The following is a 24,420-nucleotide window of genomic DNA, read 5'->3' as shown; positions in this document are numbered from 1 at the left end:
CCAAACACAGGCTTCTGGTTTCCAGTGCAAATACCATGAGAGGCTGTTCTTGTGGTATTTTCAGCTAGAACTGGATGCAGAAATTTTAGCAATCTCTAGGAAGCCTAAGCAGGAGAAGCTGGAGTCAAACAGAATTCTGAATGATTTGGCCAGAATTCCTCTGAGGGCTCTGGCCCAAAAGTATTAAAGAACTTCACTCAAAATTCAGTTTAAAATTCTGAATAAGCCATAAAACCATATGTAAAAGTCTTTAGGTGCGCAGAAACATCGGAATTACCATAACTGATCAGACTCAAGTCCACTTAGTCCAGTACCCAGCCTTTAACCATTGCAAGTACCAGATGCTTCAGAGAAAGGTGTAAGAACACTGAGGTAGGAAGATGTACATAAGGCCTCATCCTGATCTCTAATAAATAGATTGGCTTTAAGCCCTGAAACATGAAGTCACCATCCTTTCCATTTTTTTATCATTTAATTGTGATAACTTGGGGTATTCTTATTCATGATCCGGTTTGAATCTTGCTACGTTCCTGGCATCAATAACATTCTGTTGTAATGAGTTCCATGTCTAATTACTCACGGTGTGAAAAAACATTTCCTTTGATCAGTTTTCAATTTCCCATCTTTTCATTTAATTGTCCCCTTGTTAATATGTTACAAGACAAGGAGAACAGAAGTTCCTGATTTAACTTCTCTCTACCATTCATTATTTTAGATACTTTTATCATCTCCCCTCTTACGTCTTTCTACAGTGAACAATCCATTTTTTCAATCTTTTTTTCATAAGTGAGTTTTCTCATGACACTGATCATTTTCATCTCCTGTTTCTTAACCCCTCCTAATTTTTGCATTAAAACTTGGTCAATTTTGAATAAGTAGTAAAACATATTAAACTGATGTCTGTGGACTTCCTGTGACCTGGGGGCGGGGGGAAGGATGAAATTTTGGAAAAAAATATCATGAACTATTCTCTTAGCTCTGATGTGCAATACTACTATGTCATTTGGGCAGTGAGAAAATAGAATTCTTTAGGAGAGATGCCTGAGTACTATCACTTAGTGTAGGAGCATAGAGAGGTTAAGTAACTTGCTCAAGGCCACATAGTAAATAGTGTCAAAACTAGGAATAGAGTTTTAAGACTCCTCATTCTCAGTCCCTAGCTCTAACCATTGACCCATGTTTCCTGTGGTTGACTTTCTTTCTTTTTTTTTCCCTTTCTCCTCCTTGTTGATTTGCCTTTTCCAGCTGAAACTCCCCAGGTTCTGCTTTTGAGCTGCTTTCACATTTATTGGATGAGTCATGAGTCAAAAGCTCTGACTAGTAGTTGCATTATGAGTAATGCTTACCTCTTTCTTTGGCTCTCTTTTAGAGGGCATTTTAATTAAAAGAAGAATCAGTTTTTGCTATTTTAATGGACAGTTAGATGGCTGAGTCTCAGAACTGATTTACGTTTACCACTGCAGTAGCTTTAATGTTTTCTTCAGATTAAGGATATTCTCTTTTTTGCTAGGCTTTACAGGTCATAGCTGTCTTTCTGTTTTTTGTTTTTTTTTAAATCAGTAAGGACCAGAAATACCATGTGACAGCTGAAAATATTACCAGTCCCATATGCACAATGGGGTAAATCTTGAAGCTTTTAGTGAGGCAAAAAACATTTAAGTCCATGGAAATTTTGCATGAGTGAGGACTGAGTAAAATGGAATAATGACTTCTAGATTTAATCAGTTGCACTTCTGATTATTCTTTTATCTTTAAACTAGGGACCAAAGGTTGTGTGTTTTGTTTTGTTTTTGTTTTTAAATCTAGATACGCTGGGGAGTCAACACAATAACTTATAACAATTACACTGGTCTACAATTTTTCAGAAGTCGTCTGCTTCAGAGATAAAATGTGCTATTTATTATGTATTTTGATGTGCTGAATTCAAATATGACAAGTAAAACAACTGATTGGCTACTGTTTCTAAGATATTTAAGTTTTTACATTTTATGTCTATGTATATTGTGTAGATAGTAGAGTTTTAATCATAAATTGTAAACCTAAGTCTTTTCATGTGTTTATGGTTGCTTTACATGATAATATTTCACCTGTCCTGTTTATGTAACACTTTAAAAATCAGCAAAAGGGTTATATAAATAAAATTTATTATGAAACAAAAGGCAAAAAACTATTATGTACATAGTTTAGTCCTATTCCGTGTCTACTCGGCGCTTCTTGGCTTGTTTCTTGTATTCATTAAATGGAGCATCTCTTGTCACCGTCCAGCAATAGTCTGCAAGCATTGATGGGCTCCATTTGCCCTGATAGCATCTCTCCATTGTTGCAATGTCCTGGTGAAATTGCTCGCCGTGCTTGTCGCTCACTGCTCCACTGTTTGGTGGAAAAAAATCTAGAGGAGAGTGCAAAAAATGTATCTTTAGTGACATGTTGCAACCAAGGCTTTTGTATGCCTTGAGGAGGTTTTCCACCAACAACCTGTAGTGGTCTGCCTTGTTGTTTCTGAGAAAATTTATTGCCACTAACTGGAAGGCTTTCCATGCCGTCTTTTCCTTGCCACGCAGTGCATGGTCAAATGCATCATCTCAAAGAAGTTCACGAATCTGAGGACCACCAAAGACACCTTCCTTTATCTTAGCTTCACTTAACCTTGGAAATTTTCCACGGAGGTACTTGAAAGCTGCTTGTGTTTTGTCAATGGCCTTGACAAAGTTCTTCATCAGACCCATCTTGATGCGTAAGGGTGGTAACAAAATCTTCCTTGATTCAACAAGTGGTGGATGCTGAACAGTTTTCCTCCCAGGCTCCAATGACTGTCGGAGTGGCCAATCTTTCTTGATGTAGTGGGAATCTCTTGCACGACTATCCCATTCACAGAGAAAACAGCAGTACTTTGTCTATCCAGTCTGCAGATCAAGCAAGAGAGCAACAACCTTCAAATCGCCACAAAGCTGCCACTGATGCTGGTCATAGTTTATGCAACTCAAAAGTTATTTCATGTTGTCATAGGTTTCCTTCATATGGACTGCATGACCAACTGGAATTGATGGCAAAACATTGCCATTATGCAGTAAAACAGCTTTAAGACCGTCTTCGATGAATCAATGAACAGTCTCCACTCATCTGGATCGTGAACGATGTTGAGGGCTGCCATCACACCATCGATGTTGTTGCAGGCTACAAGATCACCTTCCATGAAGAAGAATGGGACAAGATCCTTTTGACTTTCACAGAACATGGAAACCCTAACATCACCTGCCAGGAGATTCCACTGCTGTAGTCTGGAGCCCAACAGCTCTGCCTTACTCTTGGGTAGTTCCAAATCCCTGACAAGGTCATTCAGTTCACCGTGTGTTATGAGGTTATGAGGTTCAGAGGAGGAGGATGGGAGAAAATGTGGGTCCTGTGACATTGATGGTTCAGGACCAGAAGTTTCATCCTCTTCCTCTTCCTCGTCTGACTCAAGTGAGTGAATCTGGTGCATCAGGAACCAGCAGTCCTTCTCCGTGGGGCACTGGACTTATAGCTGATGGAATGTTTGGATAATGCACAGTCCACTTTTTCTTCTTTGACACACCTTTCCCAACTGGAGGCACCATGAAGAAGTAACATTTGCTGGCATGATCTGTTGGCTCTCTCCAAATCATTGGCACTGCAAAAGGCATAGATTTCCTTTTCCTGTTCAACCACTGGCGAAGATTTGTTGCACAAGTGTTGCAGCATATGTGTGGAGCCCACCTCTTGTCCCGATCTCCAATTTTGCAGCCAAAATAAAGGTGATAGGCTTTCTTAACCATAGTGGTTATACTGTGCTTTTGTGATGCAAAAGTCACTTCACCACAAACATAGCAGAAGTTATCTGCACTGTTCACACAAGTACGAGGCATCTCTGCTCACTTTGGCTAAACAGAAATGTGTCCTTTTGCAAAATCAAACACTGACAAATAAGAGAGCACGACACTGTATGATTTCTAGAGCTGATATAGGGCAATTTGTTCAGCAGAGTGATGTAAGCTTCGTTATGATTGCATCATCCATGACTTCTAGGAATAACATAATGCAATTCACATCATGTATGATGCAATACCAGCTTCAGATTGCATCATTCATTGTTTTGCCTAAAAAGCAAGTACTGTCCAAACCCAGTCATAGATTTATTCATCGATCCAGTCAAAGATGTATTTTAGTCATTTCTGGTTTAAATTGAGATCCCTTCCCGTTATAACTCACTTATCCTCCGCCATTCCCAAGTCAAGGGTCGTATATACTGACCCAATAGAATATCTTGCAAACTAGAGCCAATCAACAATTTTAAGCATCATTTTTGTTCTCAGTGACCCAGAATTAGTAAAGTTTGACTACATTTATTTCAGAAGCATTTTGGCTGTAGAGCAGTGTTATGAGTGAGGCACATTGTGGACCTTTTACTTGAAACTATCCTATTAAATATTCCACCATGCTATTGGGTGGAAGTGAAAATAACTATGAACTGATTTCATATTTTAATGAGAGAATGGAGTGAAAGCCACAGAATGAAGACGATGGGCTTCAAAAAAGCAGACTTTAACAAACATGGAGAACTAGTAGATAAGGTCCCTGTGCACTACCTTGTGAAGGACAAAGGAGGTGGAGTGCCTGAGGATCTAACTCTTTGGCAGGGACTTAAAAATATAAATGAAGTCATATACTTTATATAAAGTAGAGTTATAACAACTAGGAAATGTCAGTTTTGCTTACAAGCTCTCTGATGGAGAGGTTAATTAAATTAATAAATGAAATGGCCAAGAAATAAAAATAGCATTTAAATGTTAGCTCTGGGCTCAAACATGTACATTCATATGTTCTCAAGCAGATTCACTAATCTGGTCTGCTTTTTCTTCTTTACCCTGCCATTGGATGCCTGTGAATTGTCATGTTTTTCCCAACCTAAGAGAACAACTTTGTGTACAACTACATTCATTTTGCTATTTCACATTTCAATATGGCATCCTGTAAGGCAAGGTTAGGGGGTGTTTATATTGGAACTTGCTGACAAAATCAATTTCTCCAGTGAAGAATCCCTACTAAGAAAGTTGGTTTTTTTGCAAGTATGCAGCACGAGCACTTTATACCTGTAGAAGTGAATATGGAAATTAGGGTTGTCGATTAATCACGATTAACACAACAAATTAATTGTGATTAAAAAAATTAATCTAATTTTTAATCACACTGTTAAACAATAGACTACCAATTGAAATTCATTAAATATCTTTGGAGGTTTTTCTAAATTTTCAAATATATTGATTTCAATTACAACACAGAATATGAAGTGTACACTGCTCACTTTATATTTTTGATTACAAATATTTGCACTCTAAAAATGATAAAAGAAATAGTATTTTTCAATTCACTTCATACAAGTACTGTAGTGCAATCTATCATGAAAGTTCAACTTACAAATATAGAATTATATAAAAAAAACTGCATTCAAAAATAAAACAATGTAAAATTTTAGAGCCTACAACTCCACTCAGTCCTTCTTCTCATTCAGCCAATTGCTAAGACAAACACATTTGTTTACATTTATGGGAGATAATGCTGCCCACTTCTTATTTACAATGTCACCAGAAAGTGAGAACAAGCGTTCTCAAGGTATTTACGTGCCAGATATGCTAAACATCTGTATGCCCCTTCATGCTTCGGCCACCATTCCGGAGGACATGCTTCCATGCTGATGATGCTCGTTTAAAAAAAAATGCGTTAATTAAATTTGTGACTGAACTCCTTGGGGTAGAATTGTATGTCGCCAGCTCTATTTTACCCACATTCTGCCATATATTTCATGTTATTATAGTCTTGGATGATGACTCAGCACATGTTCATTTTAACAACACTTTCGCTGCAGCTTTGACAAAACACAAAGAAGGTACCAATGTGAGATTTCTAAAGATAGCTATAGCACTCGACCCAAGATTTAAGAATCTGAAGTGCCTTTCAAAATCTGAGGGACAAGGCATGGAGCATGCTTTCAGAAGTCTTAAAAGAGCAACACTCCAATGCAGAAACTACAGAACCTGAACACCAAAAAAGAAAATCAATCTTCTGCTGGTGGCATCTGACTCAGATGATGAAAATGAACATGCGTCGGTCCGCACTGCTTTGGATTGTTATCGAGCAGAACCCGTCATCAGCATGGGCATATGTCCGCTGGAATGGTGGTTGAAGCACAAAGGGACATATGAATCTTTAGCACATTAAGTGGGCAACATTATCTCCTGAAAATGTAAACAAACTTGTTTGTCTGAGCGATTGGCTGAACAAGAAATAGGATTGGGTGGACTTGTAGGCTCTAAAATTTTACATTGTTTTATTTTTGAATGCAGTTATTTTTTGTATATTCTATATTTTTAAGTTCAACTTTCATGATAGATTGCACTACAGTACTTGTATGAAGTGAATTGAAAAATGCTATTTCTTTTGTTTTTTACAGTGCATATATTTAATCAAAAATAAATATAAAGTGAGCACTGTACACTTCATATTTGAAAATGTAGAAAACATCCAAAAATATTTAAATAATGGTATTCTATTGTTTAACAGTGCGATTAATCACGAGTAATTTTTTTAATCGCTTGACAGCTCTAATGGAAATAGATATCAGATACATCTCCAGGTTCTTTTAGCATTAGGAGGAAGGATCTTAAAGGGAATGAGGAGCTGAATATCCATTCCTGCTTCATGGTATATCTGCATTGCTAGCCATTTGTTGTATTAACAGAGTAAGAGTGCCTGCAGCCAAAGAAGGAATAAAGATAGAGTGCACATGTGTTTCTTCCATTGTCTACTGCAGTTTTTATAAAACTGAAGTTAAAAACTTGGTGGCTTAAAAGTTCCCAAGTCCAAACGTACTGGGTTAGTGGTGGTGTTGCAAATGTACAAAGCTAAAACTCCTGATGACCCCAATGTTGTGGTCTCTGAGATTTAGTCACAAGTCTTGCAACATTTGGTGTTTTTTTTTTTTGTTTTTTGTTTTTTTTTATCTTAATACTCCAGCGCCTGGAGGAACTTCATTAGGCAAGAACCTGAGCTTTCACTTTTTAAACAAAATGTAAAGTTTCTAGCTCTCATGGTTGTGGAGAAAACAGGGCGGGTGCAAGGATGTTTTGCACCCTAGGCGTGCCCCCGCCCCCCCGAGCCCTGTGGTAGCTCTCCGCCCTGAGGCGCCCCTCTCCCCCCACAGCAGCTCCCCCCCCTCCACCCTGAGGTGCCTCCCCCCGGCCCAGGGAGCTGTGCGGCAGCTCCCCGCCCTAGCTCACCTCAGCTCCGCCTCCTCCCCGAGCATGCCGTCGCCGCTCCACTTCTCCCGCCTCCCAGGCTTGTGGCGCCAATAAGCTGTTTGGCACTGCAAGCCTGGGAGGGAGAGAAGCAGAGCGTGCTCAGGGGAGGAGGCGGAGCAGAGGTGAGCTGGCGCGGGGAGTTCCCCTGTGTGCTGCCCCCCCCACTTGCTGCAGGTGGCCCTCCCCGCGCCCCCCTGCCCCAGCTCCCTCCGCCTAAATGCCGACGACGACCGGGGTGGCCGAAGATGCGGTCGCCGCTGAAGGACCCGAAATACCGCCCCCCAAATGCTAGTGCTCTAGGTGACCGCCTAGGTCACCTAATGGGTTGCACCGGCCCTGAGAGAAAAGCTTGAAAGTATGACCTCAGTGCACCATAAAGGCTAAGAAACCAAAGGTGGTTATTTAAAAAAAAAAAAAAAAAAGTATTCTCCTTGAAACTCATATGATTTTTTTAATCCAATCATGATTTTTTTTTTTTTTTGCAGGGGGAGAGGGGTGATTCATGATTTTTGCTTTCTCATATGTTGAGGCCTGCACTGGAGAATATAGCTGTGTGTTTCGTTTAAAAAATGACTAGTTAGTTTATTCATATGAACCTGCCATTCTTTGGCTCAACTATATCTAGTATCTTTTGTGGTAATAAGTACTGCCAGTGATGGCCTCTTACAACTAAAAAAAGCATCATGTCAGTATTGAAGGCAGCTATCATTTTCATTTCCTAGGCCATGAACTAAGATTTTGAGCTTTGGAGGCTCTCGATACATGTCACTTCAGTGTCTTGATTGAACTGGTTTCCTCTTGTCATTAAAACTGATTCCTCCATATTCAGCTGAAATGTCTTATTAGCAGAAGGTAACTTTTGACACTGATTGTATATTTTCTTCCTTATTAACTTATGAAGAAAGTCCCTGGTTGTTGTTGTTGTTGTTTTCCCCCCCCCCCTCGCTTTTCCACACTGAAAAGAAGAATAAATAAAACCAACAACACAGGCACTGGAGATTATTGCTGGATGCAAACAACCTATTCTATTGATACAGGAAACTGCTTTTAGCCCTCCAGCTGGTCTTCCTTACCACATTAAGTTTTAGGTGGATGTGTCAGTATTTGGTCTGAGACTTATTTCAAGAGTTTTCAAGCTAATGTCAAAAAGGAGCAATCGGATATTAATGCTGCAAAATGAAAATATTTGTGATAGCTTGCAAATATTTTTAAAATGCCACCACTATTTACCATGCAATACCATGTGATACTTCCAATAAAGACTGTGGTGGTGGGGGTTTAGGGGGACTGTGACCTGAATTAATATAGTATTATTTTTTCATCTTTTAAAAATCTGTCTTAAATGTCAGATCATTTTCAGAATGTAATCAGGAAGGATATCTTTCAGACAGCATCGGTGAAGAACAGCAGCTGGTATTAAGTGAGCTGAAATCTTCTGATTATGCATGATCCCCTTTCTGTGGAGAGATGCAGGGGCATTCCTATCCTCTTTGCTTTGCAGGTAGTGAGCAGTTCACGTAGGGCCTGATTCTGCCATCCATATTTATGCTGAGAAAGAGGCTAGTCTTGCAGCTAAGGTATAGGAGATTCAGGAGAATTTAGTTTCAGTTCCTGCCTTTCACAAGCTTCTTGTGTAATTCTGGGGGGAAGTCATTTAATTTCTTTATCTCAGTTCCTCTAAAGTTCGTTATTGCATAAAAAGTTGTGGGCACTTCAGTGACTTTACCACAACATCAATAAAGCCATATTAAAAATACTCATTGAGCTACTTAGGGCAGGTCTTCACTACGGGACTACGGGGGGGGGGGGGGTGTCGATTTAAGATATGCAAATTCAGCTACGCAAATAGCATAGCTGAATTCGACCTATCGGAGCCGACTTACCCCGCTGTGAGGACGGCGGCAAAATCGACTTCCACGGCTCCCCGTTGACGGCGCTTACTCCCACCTCCGCTGGTGGAGTAAGAGCGTCGATTTGGGGATCGATTGTCGCGTCCCGACGAGACGTGATAATTCAATCCCCGAGAGATCGATTTCTACCCGCCGATTCAGGCGGGTAGTGTAGACCTAGCCTTAGTGCTATTTAGATAATTCAGTTTTAGTTTAGGAATCTCATATCAGCAACAGGTTAATTATAAGGACAATATTCTGTTGATTCCTAGAAGAAAATCAGAGGTGTAAAATGTGAACTAACGTGTATATGTCCATTTTTATTTATATTACAATGAAATTGGGCTACACTGGGGGAGGTGCCATACATATATACATACATGGAAGAGACCGTCCCTGACCCAAAGGGTTTACAGTCTAAACAGAGAAGGGGTGAGAGGCTAAACAGACTTATGTGCAGTCACTCAGTGACAGAGGTGGAAATAGAACCCAGGCATTGCCAGTCCTTCACTTCTCCCGAGTGGTTGTCCCTGCCTTTTCACTGATATCTGTCAGGGAGGGTGCAAGGATCCATCCTCCCCCTTCCTTTCTTGTGCACCCTACACAATGATCAGGGAGAATTGCAGTCCCTGAACTTCAGACATTTCACATTGTCCTGAAGAGGGTGTCCAAGTGGAGCATGGTCCCTCCCCGCTCCAGGCAGAGTGCATGTGCTGAGGGGACAAGCTGCAAATGTTTGGGGTTCCTACTTAGAGCTCTGGCTAAATATTCTAATTTAACCTTAAGTGACCATGTTTCTAATACTGTTTCTCACTATAAATCATTCTGTATAAGTTATTCCAGTACAAATGAGGGATCTGAATTTGTCAGCTCAGTGTTTCCTATGAGGTACTCTTTATCCTCAGCTCCTTTTGATTTCCATGTCAGTTGAGGGTAGACAGCACCTAATATTTTATAGATCAGACCTAAATTCTGCTATCCAGCCATATCTCTGGGAATTTTTATGACAGAAAACATAACCCAAGTCAGAAGATTGACAGTTTGCAAACTTCAGCTGAGAGAAATGGGGTGCATATACCTGCTGCTTAGCATGAACCTCTTTCAAAGTAAGAAGCCATCTTTCAAAGTAGGGTTGCCCTCATTTTGAGCTTTAGTGTTGGGAATCATTATTGAAAGAGGTGATGTCAAACGAACATACTTATATTCTTCCATTAAGAGAGAAAGAGGAAAGCATTATACAGTCAATCAATCAAAAAAGGCAGTGTGTTGCTAGAAAAAGTTGCACATCTCAGCACTTTCTGAGACCAACCTATATTAGTATAGGTATGAAAACTAATAAACACTTTAATGCAGTGATTATTCAGCACTTAAAAAAAAAACAAATGCAGCAGCAAGTGGCAATCTATTTCTTATTTGATACTGAACCGCAAAAGTAAATTCTTTGTCACTGAAATGTTAATTACTAGAAACATGGCTGCTAATCATTTCTTCCCCCCCCCACCCCGCTGCTGTATATTTTATAAATGTGTGTACCCCTCCCAGTAGAGGAGATCTCTCTGAGTAATGAGCTAAAAATGCCAAGGGAGGAAGCTGAATTTACTGGAAGTTTTGCAGTGTATGTATGTGAGGTTTAGGCTCTGGCTCTTTGTCTCAAAATGTTTTGCTTGGATAAAAAGATGCAATATGGAAGAAGTCACACCCTTCCCTGTTTCTTACTGTATTAAAATATATTTAATATCTGGAAAGCCTATTATAGAGACATTTAAACCTAAACTTAGTGAATTAGTAGAAGCTATATGGAAAGGAAAAATTGTGTGCTGGCAAAGGAACTGACTAGATGAGATGACAGGCCTTTTTTCCATCTGCAATATCTATAGACATGGGCTTAGTTTATTATGTTGGGTCAGGCAATCTGGGCCTTCACTCTCACTTTCTCAATTTTATTGAGATTTTCATGATATTTGCTGCTTTTCCTTAATGTCCCATGGCTGGAATCAAGAGGCAGCATGAGCCTCTCAACTTTCACTTTTTTTAAAAAAGTGAAAACCTTGTGGTTGCAGTGGAAAAACTAGAAAATGTGAAGCGAGAGCCCTGTAAAGGCTCAAAAACCAGAAGGCAAATATAAAGAATCCAAACTTATTATTTAAAACCTCATTACTTTTAGGCCAATATTATTACTTTTTTGGGGGGTCTGCTTCACTACTGTTTTTCTAATGCTTGGGTTTGTTGATATTGCACTTCTCAACCCAGTGCAGGATCTGGAGGTATTTGTTTCCTGTATGTAATTAGCAGGATGAGCTGTTTCTGTAGTGCTGGATTTTCTCTGCCTCTCTTCTTTCTTTGAGTCCTCAGAAGAAAATATCCAATTCAGAACCCCAAACACAGAACTAACCGTGCAGAACATCATCAAATAGTGTTCATTTCTCCATTTGACATTGGAATGGTGGTATGTCAATCAATGAAGAGTCCAAAACTGCTTGCTACAAGTTTGGTATAAGATCAGAAACTCAAGAGGCATGTGATGAAAGAAATAGAGGCAATCCAGAAGAAATATGCATGGTGCAGGAGAGAGGTGGGAGAAATGTGTTGTGCCCCCAAAAGGTACACTGCCATTGTAGAGGAATAGTTAATCTTTATGCAGAGATTGACTTGTAATGTTGCCAAGGCCAGTGCAAGCTTGGTTATTGGTTCTGAAAGTAATTAATACTGCTAAAGATCTAAGTTTACTTTAAAAGTGTTTTTTGCATTCCAGGGAGTATCTGTGTATATATCCATGTTCTTGTGTGGCCCCCATCACTATACCATTTCAGCACACCTTCTGGTGGACCCTCAAGTTTTTCTTGTTTGTTCTTGATTTTATTCCTCTTCATATTTTGTGGGCTCACAAACTGACTTATTCTGTTTTTGCTTTCACTGGTGTAAATGAGGAATAACTCCATTGAAGTAAATGGATTCACACCAGTATAAAACTGGTACGAACAGTATTAGCCAGTATTAGCATTTTGAGTCTTGAAGTGGACAGTAGAAAAGACCAGTGATGAATCCTACCTATTGTTACAGAGGACAGAATGCATATATACTTTCCTCCACCTCTCTGACTAACTTACACAAACTAACAGAACATAAGTACTCTCACAATACTGCCCTTAATTTGATTTGTGGCATTCCATTAGCAGATCTTCTGTGTATCAGAAGAATAGTGACTAATGATTCCCAGATTTTTGGTAGTATAAAAGGAGGACAGACACTCTTTGGGATTTTTCCTTTATTATGATGGAACAACCATTCTGATTAATCAAATGATATCTGGTCTACAATGACTCAGCTGTGGATGAAGGCTTATTATCCCCAGGTTAGCCAGGCTATTTATGAGACTGGCTTCCTACAAATCCAAGGATATTAATAACTGAGGGTGAAAAAATTGTTCTCTCTGAAAATGAAGAATGATGCTCTATTTTAAAATACTCTTTTTTAATGTGCAAGTTATGGTGTTGAGGTTACAGCTAACACTGGAGTTCATGGACTTGCCTTCTGATTTAGGTCTTCAGAAGGGCGGATGTCCTGGCATTGTGATTTCAGAAATGGCACTTAATTGTATCAATTTCAGTACCTCCACTTTCCAGCACATCCTTTTGAGAGGGGAGAACTTTCTTAAGGCCAGCATTAATAGGACTAAATGAGTCACAACTATTTCAGTTTGAGGAACTCTCTGCCATAACTGTGACATAAGAACATAAGAGTGGCCATATTGAGTCAGACCAAAGATCCCTCTAGCCCAGTATCCTGTTTTCCAACAATGACCAATGCCAGGTGCCCCAGAGGGAATGAACAGAACAAGTAACCATCAAGTGATCCGTCCCCTGTAGCCCATTTCCCAGCTTCTGGCAAAATCAGGACCTGATTACATTTCTATAGTCTTTTTTTTCTAAAATGGAATCTAGACTATTAGATTCTTTCTAAGTTTCTAGTTGATCCCTCAGTGTTTCAAGTTGGGAGACTGCCATACTGAAAGCCTTTACTTTTCCATCTTCTCTCTTGAATACTGTTGTTTATCAGCTAATGTTAATGGTGAAGTTATTTGGCATCTCTCTTCTGAAGGACCAAAACAGTAATTCAATCATTTGCAAAAAAGCCATGATTCCTAGTTCTAGCTTATCAGCTATTTTAGAACAAGATTAATCTCATGGTAATCAACTTAATGCACTATATTTATCAACATTAGCTTATGTTGGGATACTCACACTAGCAAAATTGTATTTCTAACCTTGGCATAAATATTGCATGATGGAGAGAGAACTTATACTGGGAGATGTGATGTGCTGCAAGTTATTGAGTGAAAATAATTTTCCCCTCCTGTTTTTGCTCTACCTGTAGTGTAGGAGACAGAGTGCTGACATCTCTGGTCTGCTAAAGCCACTTGGTGCTGTGTAAGCTGCTACACAGTGCTAAATGGCCAGATATTCCCAACAGAGAATTTCCATTGTATAGGGAAATCTCTGCTGCCATAGAACTGGTAGAGGTTGCATAGTTGCCTCCTACAGTAGCCACCAGCAAACCCCTAGCATAAGGGGAAGTAGAGTGTGTTGGGTGGGGTAGAGCTTTTCTCCCCTATGCCTATTTCTCCACTGGTGCTCCAGCTTTAATGTTCGTGTGGGCTGGGTAACCTTGAATCAGAAAGCTGTATTTGGCTTTCTGTGGCTGCATCTCTTCACTATATCAGGGCCTGAATGCCTTAGTGCAAACAAGCTACCTGTCGCTCTGCAAGCACAAGACTAGAAGGCCAAGTCTTTAATTGATGATTGAGTTTTTGTGGGTGATTTGTATGTGCTGTTTATATCGTTTTCTTTTTCATAATAGTCTTTTTTCCTTTGAAAAGACTTTGGCTGACAAGTGTTTGATGGGAATGAAATGTGGCTTGTGATCTTCATATTCCCATCTGTTAATAAACATGACGAAACCGTGTCTTAAAATGTTTGGCACTGACATGATAAAAGGAATGGCAAATGACACAAAAAGAATATATCTGAGGTCGCATCTACACACACTGTTGCGCTGAAATAACTACACCGGTTGTAATTCACACCATTTCTTATTTCAGCACAAGTCTTATTTCAAAATCCAAGTGTCCTATTTCAGTGTTGCTTAAGTCGGTAAGTCAATCTTTTACTTTTACAGGGAGTCCTCAGACTTGCGATGCCCGACTTACATCGGATGCCACCTACAGCACTTTTCAATTGACTGCCCGTTTTGCCCCTACAATGCTTGTTTTGCCTTTAAGATGCTCAATTTGCATAAAGGTCGCTTGAAATCACTTCCTGGTTGCGTTTATACTGGTATGGAGCTGGAAGGGGTCACTTCTGATTGGCTTTGAGGCAGCAGGGTAGCTTGCTGCCGGGTAGTGTTGCCGCTTGTTTTTGATTGACTGAGCCCAGGGCCAGGAGCCAAGAAGAAAGCTTGAACAATGATTGGCTGAGGCGCAGCATGTGTGCCGTCTCCCTGGCTTCTGAGCCTATGTTGCCGGCATTCTGAGCAGCATATGTGAGTTTGTTTGTTTGAATGCTGTTTACAAATTCAGTGTACAGTAAATACACTGATGTTGCAACATTAGTCATCTATAATTCATTTAGTACAAAAATTTGGGTTATTATGGTGAAAATAGTGTATCAGGCCTTGGTTCAGGAACCAATCCCCCCTTCGTACCATTGATTCCTATGGGAAAAGCGGTTTTGACTTACAACATTTCGACCTACAACGCAATTTTGAGGAACGAATTGTGTCGTAAGTCTGAGGACTCCCTGTACTTTGACTGTGAAATAAGTGTCCACACCCAGACATGTGCTGAAATAACAAATGGTGTGAATTACAACTGGTTAAGTTTTGGTGCAAATTTGCATGTTGACCAGTCCTCATTGCCTGACCCAATGCCCGTTGCAGTCAATAGAAAGCCTCCTGTTGACTTCAGTAGGCCTTTGATTTAAGCCTGAATGAGTGTATGAAGTAAAAAGTTTCCTAAGTATCCTGCTGTAGATTTAATGTTTTTTGAAAACAAGATTTGTGGAATGCATCTCCACTTTGCTATTAATATTAGAAACACTGAAAATTACAGGTTTTACTGCTTCAGGAAAGCACTTAAGCAGATGTTTAAGTCCCATTGAAGTTGCTGAATTTAAACACGTGCTTAAGTGATTTCCTGAGCCAGGACCTTAGTATCACCAGATGTTACATGGACAGGAGTTATACCATACTATGGTGGTTATAAGTGCCTCCAGTAAAACCTCTAATTTTCAATGTTTCTAGTATTAGTAGTAGCAAAGTGGAGAGACTCTCCATGAATCTTTTATTTATTTATTTATTTAAAAACAACAGTGTAGCAGGATACTAATGAAAGTGGGGCTAAATTATTTTCATCCAGCTGATTATATCCACAGGACAGATTATTCTACAATGGTTGATAAAGACAAAAGATCTTTAAAATAAAAAATAGAAAACTCTACAATTTGTTTATAATAAATCTTAAAGCACCACTGAATCCCAAGTTGACAGATGGGTGTCATATACACAGCTATTAAGGTGCTTAGAAATTTGCTCCTACTATGATAACCTATTATCAATATAAACATGACCAATGAGACAAATAAAAATAATTAGATTAAGAATATAAGCATTTATAGGACCTTTTCAAAAAGACTGCTAGGTACTTAAATGGTTTTATTTCTAGTAGCATTCTAATTTTGCCTTAATGAAATATTAACTTTCAGTAACTACTTAACTTATTCATAAAAAGTGGCAGCACATCTGTTAATATCACAAAGATTTTCATACAGGTGGGATATGTGTGTGGTGCCGTCTTTTTCTTTGGTGGTAATTATGAATAGATCAAAAAAAATCACAAGAGCAACTTTCAAATGGACTTTGGGGAGAAAAAGTGTTGAAATGGGACTTCAGGCAGTGCTTGCAGACCAGCAATTGTGAGTGTTATGAAAAATCTCCCCAGGAAGGACCTGTGTGTGTGTGTGTGTGTGTGTGTGTATGTGTGTGAGAGAGAGAGAGAGATTTTTAAGTTGAATTTTTAATATTAGTGAAAAGTGCTGGATTGACGACTCTGAGAGGAAACAATTTCTCAATGTAGCTACAGAAAAAGCCAAGACATCAACAGTGCAAGCACAGCAGAGGCAGCACAAGTTGCCCTGAGAATGTGTTTCAGCCTTTCAGAGAAATAGCCTCACAGCATGTGTTCTTGACATGGTAGATAATGCGTACATACATTTTTGCTAGTACCACTTCATCTGTACCCTTTTGGTGCCTGTTGTCTAGCGTTTTCTAGTTCAAACAAGATTTAAGGGGGGTGGGGTGGGGGAGGAAGATTTTTTGGTCTTGATTAGAGTGTTTAATGTATAAGATTAAATATTAGATATGCTAAAGGCTCTCTGGTTATGGCTTTAGGGCATATTGACAATGCCATCCATTTTAGGAGATGTTGCCTTTAGGAATGCTGATTAGAGCTGGTCAGAATGGTTCCTCCTCCCCCCATCCCGCCCAAGTGGGAAAACTTCAAAAATATTTTTAACTTTTTAATGAAATCAAATCCCCAAAGATTTGGATTGGGAAATGGTACCGTGGTGTCACATGGGAGGTGTAGTTTGGGTGCCTCAAGCTCCCATTGTCTTCTGTGGGTCAGGCTTCCCAGCTGGACTTCATCACCCATGATGCACCACAGCCTCGGGACTCCCATGAAGCACTATAGTGAGCTAGCAAAAGGTGAGACCATGTTTCTTCATGGGAAATGTAGTCCAGTCAGGGAGCCTGAGCAGTGGAGGAGAATGAACGCATGAGGACTCAACCTACTCCTGTCAGGAGGCACTGTAGTGGCATTTCTGAGTGGAAACATTTTGACTTTTGAATAAAACCAAGCCATTTAGATTTTTAGCCATAAACCAAAAACGTTCCAATTCTTGAGTCTTCATTTTTTGTTGAAAAGATTAAACTTTCCTGGGCGAGCAGATGCTTTCAGCAAAAATGTGTTGAGTGGAAAACCCAATTTTCCTTTGAAAAACCAGTTTGGATGGATAATTTTTGACAAAAGCGCAGCTAAGAGCCATTCACATTGTGATGGGACAGACTACATTGTAGGTGGCAGAATATACAGCTTGCCCACAGGATTCTCAACACTCCGTTTGTATGGAAGTATGAGTATCACTCACATGTGTTCAACTCATTACTCATAGATTGTAGAATTTCCTGCCTGCCAAAGAACTGTAGCTTGTCACATCAAATCATGACCCATGTATGCATTTTTATTAAGGCTTGAATTAAGCATTTAGCCACAGCCCAGTGGAAGGGGTAGTCTGGCACTTCACATCCCAACCCTAATGTCGAAAAGACTTCACTAATCCTGTTTCCCAAGTCAAGACATATCTCAGAAGAGATTTGTTTTAATATGCATGAGCAACGTAGGGGCAATTTATTAAGCTTTAAGCAATCTTGTTTTAAGATGGAACTTCTTCAGACTGGCAATTCTTTAAAATCAGAGTATTCAATAATAGTTAAACCACTAATTGTTTTATGCTATTCTATTTGCAGTATATTCCTTTGCTAGATACATCTTTTAAAAGTGAACTCATTATTTCCAGAAAAAAGTGTGTGAGTGTGTGTGTGTGGAAGTTTCCCAAACAATCTGTGGTATTGGGTATTATTGGATGAAGTATGTGAATTACTTTGGCTATAACTTTTATTTACACAGGACTATATTTGTGGATTTTGACATACAAATCCTGTATAAAGCAAGGAAATGCATTAGGAATGAGATCAGTTTGTTAGGAAAGAGGTTGAGGCCCACACTTAACGTCAATTAAGAGCAATTTGGAGTGGCAAGTTTTGTAAACGCCATCTGAACTTCATTTACAGAGCATAACCAATAACCAGTTGATGTGCTGCCAAAATTCCACTAGGGGATCTTTTCAAATGTTCTGTGTTAGTTTGTGAATACATATGACATGCCTTAGGTAAAATGTTTTCTACCTGACCAAAAGCCACCAATTCCATATCCTTCCCTGGCACATCTCAGAAAATGCATCCGTTTCATATTGTTCCCCCACCGCCCCGCCCCAATCCACCAATCTTCACCCCTGCTCCTTCTGACCACCATTCTCCTTCACTCCCTGTCACCTCAAATAGGCTCTTCTATGTGGGGGGGGGGGGGGAAAGAGGGCATGTGCTGAGCCTAGTGGCCTGCTAAGCAAGGCTGACACCTTCTTAATGAGTCTTTGGCCCTTCGTCCCTTCAGGAGCCTTTAACTGGGGAGGAGGGGTTACTTAGGGAGAACAGGGATTTCAAAAGCCATCTCTTAAGTGACTAGAGGAGCTAGTGACCAGGAGCAGTAAATGGGAGTGTTGCGAGGGAGTTGAGCGAGGGCACTCAACTCCCTCTCAACAGAGCCAGATACACCGAACATTATCTAAACTTACACCAGCAAATGCTCCTCACCAAAACAAACAGAAAAAAGGTACAAGAGTAAAAATAATGCAGGTAGAAGTCCAGCAGCAGAGTGGAGGCTATCCAGTTTATTGCACTGAATACATGATTACCTGCCTTGTGGGCAGGTAACATGTGCATTTGGTGCAAGCAGCTCATGATCCTCAGAAACCAAGTATGGGCTCTTGAGGCCAGAGTGGCTGAACTGGAGGAACTAAAGGGCACTGAGAGGTACATAGAGGAGATTTTCCAGGACGCAATACATTGGTCCACCCACATCTGACAGCCTCTGCGCTGTTGAGGTGGATGAAAGTCTTGGGGAAGGAGACCATCAGACTGTAATGGAGGGAAACGATCTCATAGTTGGGATCCTCCTTTCAGATTATGTCATGGTATCCTCTGTATGGAGGATACCCTCCTGGAGAGGGAACCCAGGAAGAGACAGGTAATAGTAATGGGGGGTTTGATAACCAATAGAACCACAGGGTAAATTGCCTGCCTGGTGTGAAGGTTGCGGATCTGTCGAGGTATCTAGATAGACTAATGTGCAGTGCTGTGGGCAGTGTTCCCTCTAATTTTTCCCTCACACATAATCTCCATATTGGTGCACATAACAAAATTCATGTGGTGGCGGTGGGGCCGATGGGTTCGGAATGTGGAAGGGGGCTCAGGGTTGGGGTGAGGGCTCTGGCTGGGGGGTGCAGGCTCTGGGGTAGGGCTGGGGATGAGGGGTTTGGGGACAGGCTGCCCCAGGGCTACAGTGGGGAGAGAGGACTCCCCCCAGCTCTCTCTCCCTGCAGCAGCATCCTGGGACTCTCGTCTCTCCCAGCCCGCACAGCCCCGCTGGGGCTGGAACAGAATTGTGTCTCTCCTTGACTGCCACGCACAGACCAGCTGGGGCTGGGAGGGATGCCCCAAACTTAGTCCCCACCCCCACCTGACCCCACCCACTCCCTATTTCCCCCACCACCTCACCTTCCACGTCCTCTCCAGGGTCCAGAAGGCACCTAATTAGTGGAGCCATGCCTGCGTGGCTCCAGTAATTAGGTGTGTGGCCCTACGTTCCCTCTTGTGCGGTCGCCCAGGCGCGAACTTTAGAGAGAACGTAGCTGGGGAGAAGCTGGTGATCATGGTACACCTAGGTACCCATGAAATAGGGAAAGGTAGGGCACAGGGCCTAGAGTCCAATTTAGGCCGCTAGGTAAGAGATTAAAGTCCAGGACTCCCATGGTTCATTCTCTGAAGTGCTTCCAGTTCCACATTTAAGATAGGCAGAGCCACAGAGTCTCAATGTGTGGATGACATGATGATGTTTGGAGGAAGGATTTAGGTTTATTAGGAACTGGGAAACTTTTGAGGAAGGAGGAGCCTATACAGGATAGATGGGCTCCACTTAAACCAAAATGGAAGCAGATTGATGGCATTTAGAATCAAAAAGCTCAGAGAGGAATTTTTTAAACTAAGGGCTGGGGGAAAGCTGACAGGTGCTGAGGAGCATGTAGTTTGGATAGAGACATCCCTTAGGGGAGGGCCTATTAATGGGGATTCTCTATATCCTAATAAAGAGGAAAGGATAGAAGTTTATAAAGTACAGGTAGGGGCTGAAGAGAAACAGTCAAATGAAGAGTCCCAGTCATCACATGAAGGCAGACAACTAATGCAAGAAGTCTAAATAGTAAGATGGGTGAACTTGAATAACTGGTATTAAATAAGGATACTGATCTAATAGACATCACAGAAACTTGATGGAATGATGATGATCAATGGGACATGGTAATATCAGGGTACAAAATATAATAGAGTAGTTCATGCTGGTGGGGGAGTGGCACTATATGTGAAAGCATTACATTGAATATAGTAAAAATCTTAAATGACTCAAACTATACCACAGAGATTTTATGGGTAGAAATTCCATGCTTGAATAATAAGAGTATAACAGTACAGATATACTACCGACCACTTGACCAGTATGGTGATTATGAAATGCTGAGGGAGCCTAGAGAGACTATAAAAATAGAACTCAATAATGATGAATTTCAAGTATCTCCATATCGACTGGGTACATGTCACCTTAGGACGTGATGCAGAGCTAAAAGTTCTAAACCACATAAATGACTGCTTCTTGGAGCAGCTAGACCTCGAACCCACAAGTGGCACACAGGATATCATCAAAGTGGTGAATGTGGCAGGGAGGGAAGGAATACTAAAGAAGCTAATCACAATAGCATTTAACTTCAAAAAGGGAACTATACAAAAATGAGGAAGCTAGTTAAATCTAGTTAAATGGAAATTAAAAGGAACAGTCATGAGTGAAATGCCTGCAAACGGCATGAAAAGTTTTCAAAAACACCATAATAGAGGCTCAAATTTGAACGTATATCCCAAATAAAAAAGCAGACCAAAAACATGCCACCATGGCTGAACATCAGAGTAAAGAAGGCAGTTAGAGGCAAACAGGCATTCTTTAAAAATTGGAAGATACATTCTATTGAGGAAATTAGAAAGGAGCATAAACTCTGGCAAATGAAGTGTAAAAGTACAAATCGGCAGGCCAAAGAGAATATGAGCAGCAACTACCAAAAGACACAAACTAACAGCAACAAATTGTTTAAGTACATCAGAAGCAGGAATCTAGCCAATCAATTTGTGGGGTCACTAGATGATTTAATGTGCTAAAGGAGCACTCAACATAGGCAAGGCTGTTGTGGAAGCAGCTGGCATTGGTCACTGTCAAAAGATGGGATATTGGGCTAGATGGACCATTGTTCTCATCCAGTATGGCCATTCTTATGTTAACACTTATCATTAGACATCAGGGGCCTATCCTGCCCACTCCTTTAATGCATGAAAATGTACATATCTATGTATGCTGGTAAAACAGTGTTAACATACTGCCTGAGCTGATCCTTCACACAATAGCCTGATGCATTGTAATCTGAGTCTGCTGCCTCTGGGAGATCCTGGGATGTAATTTCTGTGAGGGAGAAGGGGGCGGCTGGGTAATGTCCCTGTGTCACTTCACAGCCCCCATACTAGTATAATGTTCCTTACAAGTGACTCTTTGTGCTGTGCAATAATACAAGAATCTCATGAGCACAGTAATCCTATGTGTTCTACAATGTTATGTACTTTCTGGCCTGACTCTCTGCCAGAGCGATGCAAAGCATTCTTAGTGTAGAGGAGAATCCGGCCCTTTGAGTTGTTCTTAATGGATTATTTTGCTACATATTATTACTGTATGCCAAAAGAGTGGTTTGACACTTGATTGTACCATATCAGTCTGACTTTCTCCTGTTTTGATTTATTTATTTTATTTTAGATTTTCTGGCTTATGAAGAAGTACACTAACAGACTGAGAAGCATGGCTTGTCAAGGTGATGACTACTTAGATTCCCTTCCACTGCCAGTTCAGCGGTAAGAGCTGATGTAATGTGTAGCCAGTGATTTATTGTGTGATGTTATAATTTACATTAAAAAATATATAATACACCTCTACCCCGAGATAACGTTGTCCTCGGGAACCAAAAAATCTTACTGCTTTATGGGTGAAACCGCGTTATATCGAACTTGCTTTGATCCGCTGGAGTGCGCAACCCCGCCCCCCTGGAGCACTGCTTTACCGCGTTCTATCCGAATTCGTATTATATTGGGTCGCATTATATCGGGGTAGAGATGTATCTCTATTGTATGCTAAATAGAGTTAAATTGTAGGATTATGGAATATAAGATCAGTAGTAGAAGGGATAATTATGGAACGGGTGCAGAGAAGGGCGACTAAGATGATCAGAGGAATGGAAAACCTGTCGTATGAAAAGAGATTAGAGGAGCTTGGGTTGTTTAGTCTGACAAAGCGAAGGCTGAGGGGGGATATGATTGCTATCTTTAAATATATCAGAGGGGTTAATACAAGGGAGGGAGAGGAATTATTCCAGCTTAGTACTAATGTGGACACGAGAACGAATGGATACAAACTGGCCGGGGGGAAGTTTAGGCTTGAAATTAGATGAAGGTTTCTGACTGTCAGAGGGGTGAAATATTGGAACGGCCTTTCGAGGGAAACGGTGGGGGCGACGGACCTGTCTGGTTTTAAGATTAAGTTGGATAAGTTTATGGAGGGAATGGTTTAATGATAAAACATAGTAGCCAAGGAAAACCAAGCAATGGTACATGAATAGCATAATGGCCAACAAGGGTCAGGCTAGAGACTCTTGCCTATATGCTCGGGGTATTACTGATCGCCATATTTGGGGTCGGGAAGGAATTTTCCTCCAGGGTAGATTGGCTGAGCCTCTGGAGGTTTTTCGCCTTCCTCCGCAGCATGGGGCAGGGATCACTAGCAGGAGGGTCTCAGCCGATTGAAGTCACTAAAACACAGGATTGGGGACTTCAACGGTAGAGTCCAGGGAAGGGTCTTGCGGCCTGCAGCATGAAGGGGGTCAGACCAGATGATCATAATGGTCCCTTCTGACCTTAAAGTCTATGCGTCTATTAGGTATGTAAGTAAGTAGGGTTGAAATGCAAGGCCTACAGCCTGAGGCCTGTAAGATTTTTAGCTTAGTCATATTAGGCCATAGAATTAAGAAATGCTTGACATAAGTAAATACTAAAGAATGACCCTATGCCACAAGATTACGGGGAAAAAGACGTACCAATGGATGATATTGCGAAAAATTAACAGAGTAAATTTTTGCTTACAAGATACCCAGTAGTCACATTTTTCTGTCAGTGCACCCTGCAGTTAGGGTATATCTGTGCATAAATGCTAATGAGGTATAGTCATATACCATTATAAAAAGAGGGTGCCCAGATTAGGAAAATTTAAACTTTCTGTGGGGAACCTCCTGCAGGAACCATCCCTCTACTGATGACCAATGCATGAGACCCATCAGACCCTAATGCTTAAGGTGACCAGATGCCCTGATTTTATAGGGACAGTCCCAATATTTGGGGCTTTGTCTTATATAGGTGCCTATTACCCCCCCTCTCCCTCACCTTCCATCCCAATTTTTTCACCCTTGCTCTCTGGTCACCCAGCTAACACTATCTAGGAGGATGTGAGTATAACTATATTTGTAACTTGTGCATAAGTCTGTATAGAATTTCTATATGTTTGTAATCACTTTAATTGTAACTTTAATAAAACTTGTAAAACGGACCAACCCTTGAACTTGTGAAATGTATGTGTGGTCACTATCCTTGGTTTTTATGTGTTCCTAAAGACTCTAAACCTGAAGCAAGTAGCAAAAGTGACTTTCACTCTAAGCTTGAAACTGTAGCCACCAGAGCTGAACCCACAGTGATGTAATACCACATTACAAAATTCACTTCAAATAAAATAAAAGGCTGCAGGTGTCATACACATGTGAGTGAAGATAAACACGGAGTACTATATCTGAAGTCCAGTTGCTCTGGTTTGGCTCAATGAGTTTCTCTGTGGATCAAAACATCCAAACTTTGATGTTAATTTGGTTTTGTGGCTCCAGGTTTAAAAAAAACATACACATACATACTCAGCTCTTTGTATGTAAGTCTGGGTTGCATTTATGCAAAGCTATTAGCAAATCTCCTATTCCATGTGTGCAGTTTGGTGTTTGGGGCATACAATTTGGTTGCTTATAAAGAGAGCATGAATTAAGTTTTTTTTTTTTAAATGTCAGAGTGTATTTGTAGCAGTAATATAGCCGTTTCAATTACTTTATAGTATCACAATCTGATTAGTGGCTCACAGTGATGAAAGTCACCATAAT

The 24,420-nt window shown here is 40.6% G+C and overlaps 1 protein-coding gene across 1 annotated transcript in view; it reads left to right on the top strand.

Moving 5' to 3' along the window:
• The window catches only part of INSC (INSC spindle orientation adaptor protein), a 222,310-nt gene that overhangs the window by 47,164 nt on the left and 150,726 nt on the right, over positions 1-24,420 (top strand). The window contains exon 2 of the mRNA XM_054024946.1: positions 21,993-22,087. Within this exon, the coding sequence (XP_053880921.1) occupies positions 22,005-22,087 (83 nt within the window). The 5' untranslated portion in view covers positions 21,993-22,004. The remainder of the gene's footprint in view (positions 1-21,992; positions 22,088-24,420) is intronic.

This window comes from Malaclemys terrapin, chromosome 4 (genome assembly GCF_027887155.1).
Source record: "Malaclemys terrapin pileata isolate rMalTer1 chromosome 4, rMalTer1.hap1, whole genome shotgun sequence".
In the NCBI taxonomy this organism is placed as follows: Eukaryota; Metazoa; Chordata; order Testudines; family Emydidae; genus Malaclemys; species Malaclemys terrapin.
The sequence above is the reverse complement of the archived record's forward strand: the minus strand, read 5'-3'. Positions and strand labels throughout refer to the sequence as shown.